General features: G+C 41.4%; 2 protein-coding genes across 2 annotated transcripts in view; both read left to right on the forward strand.

Moving 5' to 3' along the window:
- eif3ea (eukaryotic translation initiation factor 3, subunit E, a) overlaps positions 1 to 5123 on the forward strand; it is a 33261-nt gene extending 28138 nt beyond the window's left edge. The window contains exons 11-13 of the mRNA XM_084726139.1: positions 3106 to 3208; positions 3650 to 3784; positions 4954 to 5123. Coding sequence (XP_084582265.1) covers positions 3106 to 3208; positions 3650 to 3784; positions 4954 to 4989 — 274 coding nt within the window. The 3' untranslated portion in view covers positions 4990 to 5123. The remainder of the gene's footprint in view (positions 1 to 3105; positions 3209 to 3649; positions 3785 to 4953) is intronic.
- A 7894-nt stretch (positions 5124 to 13017) lies between these two features.
- The window catches only part of rspo2 (R-spondin 2), an 80463-nt gene continuing 78334 nt past the window's right edge, over positions 13018 to 15146 (forward strand). Inside the window, exons 1-2 of the mRNA XM_084726140.1 lie at positions 13018 to 13492; positions 13727 to 14049. Of these exons, the coding sequence (XP_084582266.1) occupies positions 13950 to 14049 (100 nt within the window). The 5' untranslated portion in view covers positions 13018 to 13492; positions 13727 to 13949. The remainder of the gene's footprint in view (positions 13493 to 13726; positions 14050 to 15146) is intronic.

The following is a 15146-nucleotide window of genomic DNA, read 5'->3' on the forward strand; positions in this document are numbered from 1 at the left end:
GCTTTGATATATGTATATATACATACTTTGTAAAGCTTATAGTAGCCAGTGTTTGACTGTCAGATGGGCATTAATTTTTAATCCAACTTTGTAGTAATTTCCAATGCAGTAGTTTATGTTGCATTGCATGTTGTATTACATTTTTAATCCAAAATCTATTATTGATTAGGCTATCAACATGAGCAATAGCTGTTATTCCATGTGCCATTTGCTCTACATTAGCTACATGTAGGCTTGCAGTCTAAAATCCTTGATTTTAATACCGTCGGTCTGTGATCGCTGACATGTGTTATCCATCACAACCTAAAGTTACGTCATTAGACAGTTGACACTTTTCCAAACTTGTTAAGTTCCCAATAATGATCCATAGGAGCAATTTAATTGTCAAGCATCATTTTCTCCAGGTTTTGATGACCTGAAGTGTAATCAGCTGTCCAGCAGAGCTGTGTTAGCAGTTTGTTGGTGTGATTGAGTGACGGGTTGATCAGTGAGTCTCTCTGTACTCCCTTTTCCAGCCTTTGAGCTGCTAAGATACACATGAATCAACTGACAACTGGTGCTTTTCTGTCTCGTTATCCACCTCCTCCATCACTTCACTGTGGTGAAAGTGTTGAGAGATATGCACTGTCACTTGGAGACCAAACCCTATTTTGCTCATTATGCTGAGGTAATGCTTTTATTTGTTGTTTATGCTTTTAATGCCCCATCCAGACACTGACATCATGCCACTTCCCTTCTTTATGTGGTTTTGCCACCATTTGACCAACATTCGTGGGTTAGAAAGTGGTAGTCTCTTTTTCGTTTTCTTTTTGAACCTTGAGGTAAGACAGATATTATCACAAATCCAAATAAGATTACTCTCCACCAAAAGAATGTCTTAAATAAGTCTGAGTCTGAGAGCGACAGCTGAAATCAGTAATAGTGGTGGTAGGATGTGTGTTTGCAGAGCCATGGCGTGAGAAGTGGTGTGGTCTGGGCACATTTTAGCTTTACTCACTTGAAGGAGTCTCAGAAAGTGTGATGAATGGATCAGGAAGTGATAATTAGTAGAGTAAATTGTTTTTATATAGGCCTTATAACCCTGATTATTTTGTGCAAACACACAATGACAAATTTGTACCTACAGTATTTCATTATGTGTTAGTAAGATTTTTTTCAGGGGTGGGAGGAGTCGGGGTCTTGCTTTTGAAAAGAGAGGTAGGGTTGCTGTAGTAATTGTGGGCAGTGCACACAGAGCGGTTGAGGATATTTATTGGGGCCCTTATATGAAATGTGGTAGGCGTGGGGGGTGGTGGGGGTCAGACAGAAGGAAGGGGGCAGGAAATGTGAGGGGGAAGGGGGTCTAGATGGGGGTATCTGGGGGGGGGTCTAGTTATTTTGAAAGCCACAAGGGAAGCCAGCTGCACTGGGGAAAGCTTTGGATCAAAGAATGCCAGCCACCCTCATACCTCCCCTCCCTCCGCTGTGACACATCCATGCCTCGCTGTATCAAAGAGCAGGCTGGCCTCCAACCTGGCTCTCATTTTAAGGGACAGTCACCGTTTGGACCTGTGTGTCATGACAAGCCTGAGTAGCCAGGTGGGGAGACAGTGTGACTTAGACAGAGGTATATAAAATAAAAGGATAAGTAACCACAGAGGCTCACAACATGGGGTAGTCACTGCACTTCTAATTGAGTTATTCATACAAGTCCGTAAATCAAGGTCCCATTAGTAGAGGACCATTAGAAGTGTTTTTGAGGCATGTTTCTTGTTGTGCACCTTTTGCCTGGAGACAATATGTTGGCCATTTATTAACACTGTCAAATGAAAATAGCAATTTGGCACCTAATGTGCAATATCCATCATAATGAAATATAGTGTTGCGTAAGAGTTATATGGTGCCATTACATATTTCATATATGCATCAACATGTTCAAACAGCAGCCCTATTTAATTGTAGTCAGTGTTCGCAGAGGCTAATCTTACAAAGGAAATAACCAACTGCAGAGATGCCTGTGCCCATTAGCCACATATTTTAGTAAAGACATGGGTGCTTCAGTAATCCTAACAACAGTAATTACACGTATAGTTTGTTTATGGAATGAAAGTACTTCTTTTTCATGCATCCAATTTTTGTTGTTTTGACAAGACAGTGCTGCTCCATGTCAGGATATTAAAATGCTTACAATGACAAAGCCAGCTAGCATGCTAACTAGGGCTGGGCATCATGTCAGTATCGTGATATGAGACTAGTTATTGTTTAGATTTTGGATGTCATTATATCCTGATAATATAAGTTGTCTTTTCCTGGTTCTACGGGCTGTATTACTGTAAAATTACTTGGTTTTCTAAACTTACCATTGTTCATCATTGCTTATGATTATTTATCAAAAATCCCCTTGTGTTTATTTTGTGAAAGCACCAATAATCATCCCTACAGTATTGTTGTAATATCGATTTTTAGGTATTTGTTCAAAAATATTAGGATTCTGATCCAGCCATAATACTAACAAATGCTTATTAGCACTGAATGCCATTCAGTTCAGACTGATTGGTTTTGCAGTAAATGGCCATAAACCAAAGCGTAAGTGTGATTTGAAATTTTTACTTTGGTTTAAGAGAAAAGGTTGAAGGACTATCAGATGGATTAGGACAATCATTTTGTACAGACATACACGATTCCAAGACGACGTGACCTTCTGACTTTGATGAATGTTCAGTCTCAACTAAAATAGTAGAATGACTAAGAGGCTAACATTACTATCCATAGAGCTTTGCTGCTGTCATGGCAAAAAAATTACGATAATATAGGGGTTTTAATGAAAGGTCGGTAAAAACGTCAGGTTTTGATTTGCTGAATCGGTATATCTCATATCCAAAGCACCAATGATTTAGGTGAATTTCATTATCCCTCAAGAGATAATTTGAAGGGGCAATACATTAATTATTGGGATCCTTACATATGGTAATATTAGTCCCACGCTAGTAGTTCTACAGACCTTGGCCAGCACCATCCTTGGGTATTCTCTTCATTTTCAGGACAATCTGCCCAGCACTGAGACATTTCCTACCCTTTCCATTGCCTTATACTCAGGTTAAAGCTTCATGTCTGTTTCCTCAACAGCATGCTGGCAGACAAACTGAACATGTCGCCTGAGGAAGCTGAGAGATGGATCGTCAACCTTATCCGCAACGCCAGGCTGGATGCAAAGATTGACTCCAAACTGGTGAGGCCTTCTGTCTTCTTCCTTTAACTGTCAGCTTAGTGCTTAACTAATTAATCAAAACTATTAATTAGGGGATGGTTCTGACAGTCATAGCCCTTTTAGGTGTTCCCATGTCTGATACAGAGGCTTATTTCTGTCCTGATTTTGTAATTGAAGGGTAAACTGTAGGACATTGTAACCTTAATATCTCACCCTTGTTGGTTCCCCTTCGTGAGGCTCCATGTTGAACTTGCATGTTTTGGCATACACATCACAACAGTTCTCTGTAATCAGCAAATCACAGCCCAGTCCTCCAGAATGACATAGAATTATCTAGATGTGCCTACAGTAGATGTGAATGGGAGCTGAGCAGCTGCCGGATGGTGTGTCTGCAAGACTGTATGTGATTGGCTTATTGGTTTTTATTGTGAATCTGTCGTCCAATTCTGTTTGTATTTCTAGGGCCATGTGGTCATGGGGAACAACGCCATCTCACCTTACCAACAGGTGATTGAGAAGACCAAGAGCCTCTCATTCCGCAGCCAAATGCTGGCCATGAACATTGAGAAAAAGCAGGCCCAGAGCACCAAGAGTGAGGTAAGTTAACACACGTACTGTACATCCAAAATGCACACAAACCACCACTTCTAAGCGCGTTGCTGAAGGCAGCCATCCCTCCTTTAACCGATCGGATTGCTAGAAGGTCAGCACGAACCTGGGGCAGTTCAAAGCGTCTCAAATGATCAGCTCAGGAACAACGAGGCTGAAGAATGTTGATGAACAACCATCAACAAAAGCTCTCTTTACACGAAATAAGCCAGTAAGAGCAAGTTTAACAGAGGTAACGCTTTCATCCCTCCATTGCTCTTCAAAGGCCTAATGACAAGGTAGATTCCAAACAACCATAAAACGATGCCTGAGCGCCGTGACTCAGCTCAGCAACGTAAATAAGGTGGACCCTCACACTGGCTTTTGGTGAACATTACTCAAAGCCTGGAGTTCCCTGCACTTAGGACCTGTTGCAGATGTCTGGCTCAGGGTCCAGTCATCCCATTTAAGTGTGTTTTTGATGTTGACCTTGTGCGTTTTTAGTGGTATGTAGACTGTTCAAGTACACAGACTGTCATAATCACGCACATACTCGCCGAGTTGGAGCTGTGAGCTGTTGCTTCACACGACTCCTCGAGGACATGCACGTGTGTCAGACCAGATTGATGGGCTGGTTCCCTCAGCCGACACCTGACAGCACCAAGGCCACGGAGTTACAACAGACATGTTAAATGTTCACTTTTTAACTGTGAGTGGCTGTCTTTTGATGTGCTCAATTACCCTCCTCCCCATTGTTTGAATATCTGCGGCAGGAGTGCAGCCGTAATCCTGTCCTGTAAAAAAGCAAAGACCCCCTCTCCTCCCCACCCCCGCCCCACTCATTAAGGAGTTTTTGTAATTTGACAAAAGAGGCTGCAAACAACTCACAGAGCACCATTACATCCTGCTGTCCTCAAGGCTACAAATCACTTACATATAGAGAGCATTTACTGCTCACCATCTGGGCCGGCTGCTGAGGGTCCCTGTCAACCCTCACAGCCACCCAGCCGCTCACCAACAGAACACACACATTACACACAACGTCAACACTTAAGTGCTTGCACATGTATGTTGCTTTTTCACAATTCCCACAATCAACAACAAAAATTTTGTTTTGATCTGTCTACAAATGGTCTAATTTTCCGTTTTATTCACGCTTTTCTTTTTTTATCTTCCAGACGCCAAACTGGGCAGGTCAGGAAACCGGATTTTAGCGTCACGGTGAAGATGGAACCATCCTACTCATTGTGTTACATCTTTTTTCCACACTTGACTCTCAAGGAGCACAGTACTGTTTTGCACTTGGTTCAAGTCATCACCAATTCAATAAAAGTGACCAACAAAACCATTTTCACCCATGATTGCCTTATTTCTGGACATTACAAACTGAGACTGAGGTTTGAGTGGTCAGACTTTTTTCTATCGGTAATACTTGATGAAGTTTTAATGTGTGCATTGAGTCACCGAGTGGGACAGTTACGACTGCTGCGTGTGACGCGGCTCATGTGTGCGCAGTAATGATGAATGGCTGTTTAGTCTGTTGGTTTTATGGTGTTTTAGTGGTTCGCTTCACCGTGGCATGCAGTCTCGTTGAGTGGGACGTCAGCTGAAGGGGGCAAACAGAGGTGATGTACAGTTACCAGTGGTCACACTCTCTGCCAGTCATCCTGCCCATCTGAGGACATGAGGGAGCCATAAAGAACCATTAGCCAGACGGACACAATCTTTTTAATGTCCCACCCCACCCCCGCTTTCCTCTGCTTTTGACCTTCTCATAACTCAGTCCTCTGCCTCTCCTTCTTTATCACAGTCGCGCACAAACAGGGTTCTCATTCCTTCACTTCACTCTCCTTTTAATTTTCCTCTTCTTACATATAATTTAACTACTAAACAGGGATTTTATGTGAGAATACACCTGCTTTATTAGGCTAAATCAAAAGTCTGGAAAGTGCAAAGAGTGTCTCATCACCTGCATGCACACCTAAACCACACAAAGTGATGTATCAGACTCTACAAACAGCCTCTTTAAAGGGATAGTGTGCAATGTTTGAAGTAGTCTTGTATAAGGTGGTGTATTACCTTCAGAAGATGTTGGCATGCCAGCAGGTTGGAGAAGCAGAGGGGAGCACCTGCACAGAAGCTAAGCAATGACCTACTTTGCATAAGGTCAGCAACAAAAGGTCCACCTAAAGAAAAAATCAACATCAGTTTAAGTGTACGCTATATTTAGTGTAATTTCACAGCTTTACTTTGCTGTCAAACCTTTTCCAATGTGAAACTGCAGTTATAAAATCCAAAAATCGCTCCCTTCAAACCAGCTAAACTCCACTGGCAAAGGAACTCATTTTACCTTGCAGAACATGGAGGTTGCTGATCTGTTGCTGCCTCGATCTGTTAATTTATTTCTTTTATTATGTGACTTTGGTTAATCTGAACTAATCCTTTAAAATACTGAAGTCGCACAATAACACAAACTAACAGATCAAGGCAGCGGTACACAAGCAGCTCCTGTGGTCTGCGAGGAAAAGTTACTGAGTTCGCTCATGGAGTCTGGCTGGTTTGAAGAAGTCGATATTTGGCTCATAAAACAGTGGTTTGTCAGCATACAAGCCTGTCTGACAGCAAAGTAAAGAATAACCCTGCATCAAATAATTTGAATCATGCCTTTAATTGAAGCAGAGTTTGTTTTATTTGGAGAACAAGAAACGGGACGATAAGCGTGACATGCTTTTTGTTTGCGTGCTCGTGAGATGGTCCTGAAGAGTTTTCAGCCCTTAAACAGAACCAACTACAAGATAAATCAGTACATCGTGACCAGAGAGGCTGTGCAAAACTGGCTATAAACATCTTTTAAGAGTGAAATGAAGCTGCACTGCTTTATGTCAGTCAGTACAGTTTCACGTACAGATGAATTTATGCACCCAGTCAGGATCCACGGACGGAAAGCATGGAGCTCCTTCGTTCAGCACTGCTCAGTTTTGGTTTCCATCTGTTTTGTTTTTACCTACAATCAGTCGTTCCTCCCTGCCAACTGCAGAGCTTCAAGGTGGTAACTGCTACGTGTCTGAATGGTGGAGCTCACACACTGTGTTTTTAAAAAAAAAACATCAGGTTTTTCATTAGATTAATATGACCAAGGTATTGCTTGTAAGCCCTAGAAAACTAATATTACTCAGAGCGATAGTAAATAAACTCTCAAAGTTAAAGTTCAGAAGAAAAAACATGTCATGATATTATTTATAAATAGTATTATTTATTAATAGATTAAACATCAGGAGTCGGCAGAGCAATGCATGAGTAAGCACTTTAGGTGGAGTGCTGTCTTTCTAATTTTTGAGGATTCAGCACCCGTCTTGACATACTGTGGTTAAGAGTGTTGATTCATTGTCTTAAAGTTCGACTCCGCTCCAAAACTTCACCGTGCAGAGTGATGTATGTGCAGGCTTTGATACCGGCAGGATGTTTTCACCTTCATCTGCTGAGAGTGGAAAGTTTCTGTGTGCTTTTTGAATATCTCATTTTCAGGGGCGGGTCCGCAAAAAAACTGATGTGGAAACTTAAAGCCTCCAGCACACATACCCTGAGAATTGACTTCACAGTGAAGTAGGAAACACCTGTTGTCCAGGAGTTTAAAGGGATAGTTTGAGGTATTTTAAGTGGGGTTGTGTAAGGCTCTTGTCGATAGCCAGAGTATTAGCTACAGTAGATGCTGGTTGGCACGCCCCCAGCAAAGCAATGTACTGCTATGTACCAGGTCAACAACAAAAGGTATTTTAGCCACTTAAAAGGAACTCCACCTGTAAAAAATCAATATCAGTGTAAGAGTGCTCTATATTTAGAATATTTTTATCACTTAACTTTGCCAGCAGACAGCTTTTTCTGACGGGAAACCACCGTTATATAAGCCAAATATTGTTCTCTCCAAACCAACCAAACTGCATATTCGAAATGAATAATTTTATCTCACAGAACACAGTAGTTACTGGTCTACCACTGCCTCGATGTGTTCGTCTGTTTGTGTTATTGTGGTACTGTGGTGTTTAAAAAGGATTGTTCGGAATCACCAAAGTCACACTAGCTCCTAGCTACTTTTGTCAGAAACTGACTCAAAATAACCAACACACTTTGTGAACGAAGCCTAGATGTGGCACAACAGATAAACATCAGCCACCACCAATAGGCTGATTGTGGTCAAGAAGGTGAATATCAGGGGATGCTGATGATGATTTGGCTGAAAAATCGAGGCATCCTGATTCAAAAGACAGATTTTGGGTAGATTTGAACAATTATTTACTAGAATTCATAGTTGAGGGTCTTCGTAGAAGTGTCAGTAAAAACTTGCAGCAGGTCCTGTTATAGAATTGACAAATTACGTGGTATTCAATCTGTGCATGAACTCACATAATCGCTGAAACCTGTACCAGCATTTTAGGCAGTATGAAAGGCATTTTCAGGTACTTCTGATACTGCCTAATATCTGAGGCATTTTCAGATACTGATATTGGAACAACCCTAGTAAAAGTAGTAATCCCTAAACTTAGATTAAAGAACAGCCTCACCTTCACGGTCTGTTTACCATAATAACTGTTTTGGAGAATTTGATCCTTATCAACAGATAGAGATTTACTCTTGTCTTGGAATTGCAGATGTTATAAATTTCTACTTTTTTTCAATTCGTGCCCAGGAACAGCTACCAAATGCACCTGGAGGTGAGATAGTTTTGTCAGCCTGATTTATGGAGGCTATAAAATTGCATTTGTACATGTGGACTGTAAAGTTTCAGCTTTGTTTGCAAATGTCACGTCAGATTATTTCTGGACACTGGAGTTTGCTTCTTTCCAGCTACAAACATGGAACGTTGCTAAGTATAACTTGAACTTTTCTCAGCTTGCCTCACTCTCATCCTCTCCTTGACATTTTCGAGATTCTGACTCGGATGACCACTGTGGCTTGGAACTTTTTTTTGTTTTTTTCTTTTTACCTAGCAAACCGTGACATCAGCCCACGCTGAGGACCGTCCGGTCTGGATCTGTTGATGAACAGGGTGTACGGCAGCTCCCCTCATTGCTGTTATGGCACTGAGGGCTCCGAGCCAGACCATCCAAATGCTGACGTCACCTCCACTTATGTGCACTGCAACGAGGAGGAGGAGGGAGTGAAGGAGAGGAGGGATGGAGAGAGAATAAAGTGATTGGTTTACCGGCCCCCCTTCTCCATGACACATCATGAAAATAAAAGTGCCCGAGGCCTAAATTATCACATTCACCTTAACCGTGCACTCTCAGATGTTGTTTTAGAGAGGAATCCAAACCAGGGGCACTGCCTGCGGCTAACAGCCCTCCTCACCACAATGTCTGTCACTGCTCTCTGGATAAATAAATAAACAAAGCCAGGACAAAGGTCACTATAGGTTTTGGCAAGGAAACAACCATGATTCCTCTTTTTTTTTAACATATTGTTAGAGGTTTTCCCCCACACGTGTGTTTTTCGATCAGTTCTAGTGACGATATGGAAACTTGCACTTCGAGCGAGTGTATGTTTTACTGCCTCGAGGTAGAAATCTGCCCCCCGGGTTCCTCTGGTGTTTAAAGTGTAAAACCAGCGTGTAAATGACATTTTGTGATGTTCAGATGGGAGGTCTGTATGACCTCTGTGAGGGCAACCCAGACTTAAGGTAAAAACAGGTTGATTTAATTTTATTTTTTAGACTGGAAACTTTTTGGATTCCTGTTGGCTTCCCCAAAGTGATCGCTGGTCTTCCTGGGGTTCACACAAACACAATAAAACAATAAAAAGTATTTAGAATTGTGAGATGTGTGCCTTCTCTCCACCATAATGGAGCTAGATAGCACTCAGCTTGTAGTGCTTAAAGTGCTAAAAATAGGTTTGAAAAATTCAAAACCAGTGTCTCCAAAAATTATGGTCTGGTTACTCAAGATAATCCACAGACCTTGTTACGAGCATTTTTATGTAGAAATTACTTTCTTTCTAATAGGATGAAATCTAACTTATCTTGAGTAAATGGATCAAGATTTTTGGAATTTTTCAAATGTATTTTTTAAAAATGTTTTTAGCACCACAAGCCAAGTGCCATTTAGTCCCATTATATTAAACAGAAGGCAGACATCTCTGCAGCCAATATGTCAAAAACTTTGCAACTCTGACAAAAATAATCTAGATGGATGAATAGCACTACAGGCCAGGGGGAAAAATATGCATTTTTGATTTTGGGGTGAACTTTCACTTTAAGATCAGAAAATAAGTAAAATGACCCTACACATGAAACAATAAGAAGCACTCACCTTAAATAAAAAACAAAACAAAAATAAAACTCACAATACACACAAATAAAACTAAGAAGAATTTTAGAGAAAATCTGATGTTGGAGAGCATATCCCATGCAGAAGAACCTCTGTAGGCTAAAGAACAGTTCTCATTATACAATTTGTTGATGCACTTGTTACCTCCAGAAGATCAGTACTCACTTTACATGTCACATACTCATGACATAAACCACTATGTATTTGTTTGTCACTAAAGAATGTCAAGCAGCAGTCTGTTAAATCTTTTCATCCTCACACGCTGTATAATCATGATATTTTCAGTCAGATGAGAGGCTGTGTATTTGTCCTCACTTTATTCACACTAGTTTGACCGACGTAGAATCACTGACATGGGCAATATGGCTCTCACATGAAAATAATTTCCTGAAATAAATAAAAGATTAAGTGCCACACCTAGTGGCAGAAGGGGGTAGAGCATTCACAGCTTGTATTCCAATCAGCTGCTGAGGGTGATAAACTAGTACCAGAGATGCCCTCTGTGATAGAGCACTGTTTCTTTAGTTGTTCATGTGTACATCTTTTCCCAGGACCCTCTATCACTGACTTTACTGCTGTCACATTTATGTGATTCACTGACGAGCAGCCAGCCTTTGAATGTCACTGAGGAGTGGATGGATGCCAGCCAGCCCGTCATGTGTCTCCCCCACAAGGTAAGTTAGTTCTTCCTGAAGGTGAACCTCTGCCTCCGCTGACCATCTCACATGTCTCCTTTGATGGGATCACATGGGTCAGTGTGAAAGACTCAGGCCTATAATTTATTAGGGCTGCAACTAATCACTATTCTCTGAATTGAATAATCTGTTGGTCAATTTCTTGATTAATCAATTGGTTGTTTGGTCCAGAAAATGGTGAAAAATATCAATTGCTGTTTCCCAAAGACCTGGGTGGCCTCCTCAAATGTCTTGTTTTGTCCACAAAGTAAAGATATTCAATCGACAGCCCGAGAGGAGTAAAGAAACAAGAAATTATTCACATTTTAGGAGCTGAAATCAGCTCCTGGACTTTTTTCCTGTGAAAATGACTGTAAACAATGAATCAATTATCAAAATAGTTTGCAATTAATTTAAGAGTTGACAGCTAATCATTGCAGCTCTAGATGTTATTGAGAACTTACTCAGTCGATTTATTTATGCTCCACAATTTCATCTTTCCAAAGGATTATCATGTGCAGACATGATGAGATGGTCCCAGCTTACACAGAACATTCCTAGAACTTTCCTTGCAGGTCTCAACATCTAACATCTTCATACAAATATTGAGCAAATTTTTTGTTTTGCAATATAACAATATAACATATAACAATATAACAGTCCCAAAATGTTGTAATAACCATGTGAGGTAATGTTTTTTAGGGGTAATTTTACTTTCATTCTCTTGAGGTTCCATGGTGTTAGCTTTGGTAACCCTTTCAGATGTTCAAAGAACGCTGTACAAATGTTCAAAATGTTGGATAATAACCAAAAAATACATGTTGCAACATGTAAGGAACATTAAGCGGAACATTTAATAAACCTGCTTAGATTGTTCTGCAAATGTAGCCACAATGTTGGTTTTTACATCAGAAAAAGGGAATCCAGAGAATGTTAACTGGAAACATTCAATAAACTTCCTGGAAGATTCAACTAACTTTCCCAGAAAGCTCTGGAAACGTAACCATTACGTTAGTTTTTCGTAAAGCAAACATACAATTACAACTCTGAGGCAGCATTAAGGGGAAATATTCAAGTAACTCTCCTGGAACATTCAGTTAACCTCCCAAGAATGGTCTAATTGCGTAACAATAATGTTAGTTTAACGTCAGAAAATTTTGCAGGTTTTAGTATCTAGGGACCATTAAGGGGATACATTCAAGTAACCTTCCTGAAACATTCAAACAGAATTCCCAGAACGTTCTGGAAATGTATCAATATTTTCAAGTAGGAAAAACTTGACATTTTAGGGAACATTAAAGGGTTACGTTCCACCAACGTTTGTTTTATACCAGAAAACTCACTATTTAAACATTCATTGAAGGTTGGATGTTCAATCAACATTGCCAGAACCAAAAAGGAACATTCCCAGAACATTCTGTTTAACAAATTTTGCTAGCTGGTGTTGATTTGTAGGCTTCCTCATTACGCAGCTAAATGCTTTTTTTGAAGACCTTCTTATTATTAAATAGTGCTTTTGTCGACTGTGTCACAATTATTCAGCTCGTTTTGGATCTCCAGTTGAAATAGGTCATAAAAATTTATTATGAAATCTACTTGAAAACATCAAGGAGGGAAAAAGTAGTGAAATTTAGAGATGGCATCATGATCCCCACTGGAACATTCAAGAAATATTCTGGATTTTGAAATAGGATATAGTAAAGTCTATATCCAATATCAGGATATGTGGTGTTATCAACCATGAATATATAGTCAATTATTTTAATGTGTTATTTTCATTTATCTTATAAAAGCACTCCAACTGACTGCTGCATTATTTTGCAAATGTTTAGATCATCGCTGGCTGTTTTTATGTTATTTAATTAAAGACGGAAAGCAGAAAACTTTAAGTTCAAAGGAAAAACAAATGTTATAAAAACAAAAAATACTGTACAAATCATATGTATTATTTAACAACGGACGTTTTTGTTGTAATCGATTTTATTTCTGTTAAATATTGTGATAAACATCGTATCATGGACTTTTTTATCGTTGTATTAACATATCGTGAGTTTCTGGCATCGTTACAACCCCTATAAAGTCACTACTGCTCGCCGCAGACACGCTGCAGTCTCATACCCTCTAACAAAACTTTTTCTCAGTGGGATGTTTCCAGCTCTTTACGCTCACTAGGACCCAGCGGCAGCCTCGTACCGGCCAGTGTGGGTGAGTGCGGGCTGAGGTGGGGGGAGACTCCACTAAATGTCATCTTCAACATCTTAAATAAGAAGAAACACAAACGTAGAGATCTCCACACGTGACAGCGGCGCGGCTCTATATGAGCAAAACGGCAGCAAGCATCAGGACCAGTCAGAGCTCAACCTCAGCAGCAGCAGCGCGCGACACGCGCACACACACACTCTCACACACTCACCGGCTCTCGTTTTCCGCTTTAACAGAAAGCAACCCATGTGAGTTTGTTTCTGCAGGACTCGGACGGGACGAGGAAACGCAGGTAAACGGAATCTAAGCTTTTACAGAGAGGAGGAAAGGAAATCCCCCTCCTCCTCCTCCTTTCACCGCGACCACCTTTTTCCTCCTCCTCGGACCTCTTCTTCTGTTCTCTTCTGGAGACACAAGTTTCACACACACTCAGAGGGATGCTGCATGTTCCCGAGCCGCACTTGCACTCAGAGGGAACCTAAAAGTGGACCGAAGCGGGATTACTCTCCATCTGATGCCAGGTATCCACCGACGGAGCGACTATTACGCACGGCCGCGCTTATTTTTTGGAAAGGGGCGTTTGAGCAGTACGCATTTACCTTCGCATCTGTGATTGTTCCAGCTACATTAACACACAGAAGAGCTGCTCGTTTTTGTTTTAATCCCCCTCTTATCTCATTCACGCATCACTGTTTAGGAAGGTGTTGATTTCATTACAGTTATCACAGTAACCTCCTCTGTCGTTCTCCCCGCAGCGCACCAGAACGGACACTTTCAGTGACTCTGAAGGATCAGCGCGCTTCAGAAAATGAACCCAACCGGCGGCGTGATAACATGTCGCATCTCGTCTGATGTTTGACACATTTGAGGAACGACTAAAAGAAACTGGAGGAGGACATTGCAGAGTCAAGAGAATCCATCCCCGAGCCCCCGCCGGCACCTTTTTACTGGAGTCCGAACAAACAGATCGCCGTCCAGATGCAGTTTCGACTCTTCTCCTTTGCCTTGATCGTATTGAACTGTATGGAGTACAGCAACTGTCAGGCGCCGTCGAACCGCTGGAGGAGAAACAAAAGAGGTAAGACGGGCAGGTCTTTGACGGCAGCATCCGGGAAGAGAGTTTAACAGATGGCTGATGAGTTTGTGTGGGTCACGGGAGGCGACGGTTCTAAACAAGGCTGCTAACACATGCTGCTGAAGTCCGTCTCCTTCATATACTTCTTACTATACATTCTCTGTGGGTTTCCATAGAGCTCAGTGCGCAGAGAACAGGGAGAAATTACACCAAATATTGATAACTGCCCCGGTTGAGCTTTAAAACGCACAGGTGAGACCACAGGTTATAATTCCAGAACATTTCAGAAAGCAAAGAAAAGAAGAGAAAAGAAAAGAAAAGAGAGAAAACCCCTTAATCTAATCCACAAATCAGTCCTTGATCATTTGATGTAATTTAGTAACCCCCTGAAACAAGATTTTCTACATTATGTAACGCTTTCAGAGCCGGTAGCTAATGCGTAAAATGTGCGCAAAATTGGCCACGCGTGTCCAGAATTAACATTAAAACATGTTGCGTCAGTGGATTTCCTCTCCGCGGTGTCAGACGGACTATTAACGCTACTTCGCAGCGTCCCAACAAAGCGTTGCCTATTTTATTTACATGTGAAACTGCTAAAAAGCTGCTGGTGCGGATCGTTCTATAGAGAGTCGGCGGCTTATAGCCGAGGAGGGGGTCGTTATTTAATGAATAGACACGGAATCCCCTTCCTCCTGACTTATGAATTGCACATCTCCACTCCAGCTCCCCTCTAAGCTGGTTTTAATTGATCTCATAACCACTTTGAACAGTTGGTAGGAAACCCGCAGAACAATCGCTCAGCGGAGGCGCGGGAGCTGAGGAGGGGGATCAGCCCCTTTGTAAATAACTGCTCCATACTCTGAATGAATGAGGAGACAGTGGGATTAGGAAAGTGGCCCCCGCCGAGCACCTTCTCAGCAGAAACTGTGACATAACACCGAGATCCGCAGGGTGACCAGAAGAGGTTGTCAGATTTACGCACGGAAAGCCATGTAGCGGACTTTTTGGGTGTGTGGTGGTACAGTAGAAAAAAGTCATTTAAAGTCAGAGGAGGAGGGGGGGGTCTTGTAAATTGTGAGGCAATCACAGATTTAATCATA

The sequence above is a fragment of the Lutjanus erythropterus genome, chromosome 9 (genome assembly GCF_056507025.1).
Source record: "Lutjanus erythropterus isolate fLutEry1 chromosome 9, fLutEry1.hap2, whole genome shotgun sequence".
NCBI classification, from domain to species: Eukaryota; Metazoa; Chordata; class Actinopteri; order Lutjaniformes; family Lutjanidae; genus Lutjanus; species Lutjanus erythropterus.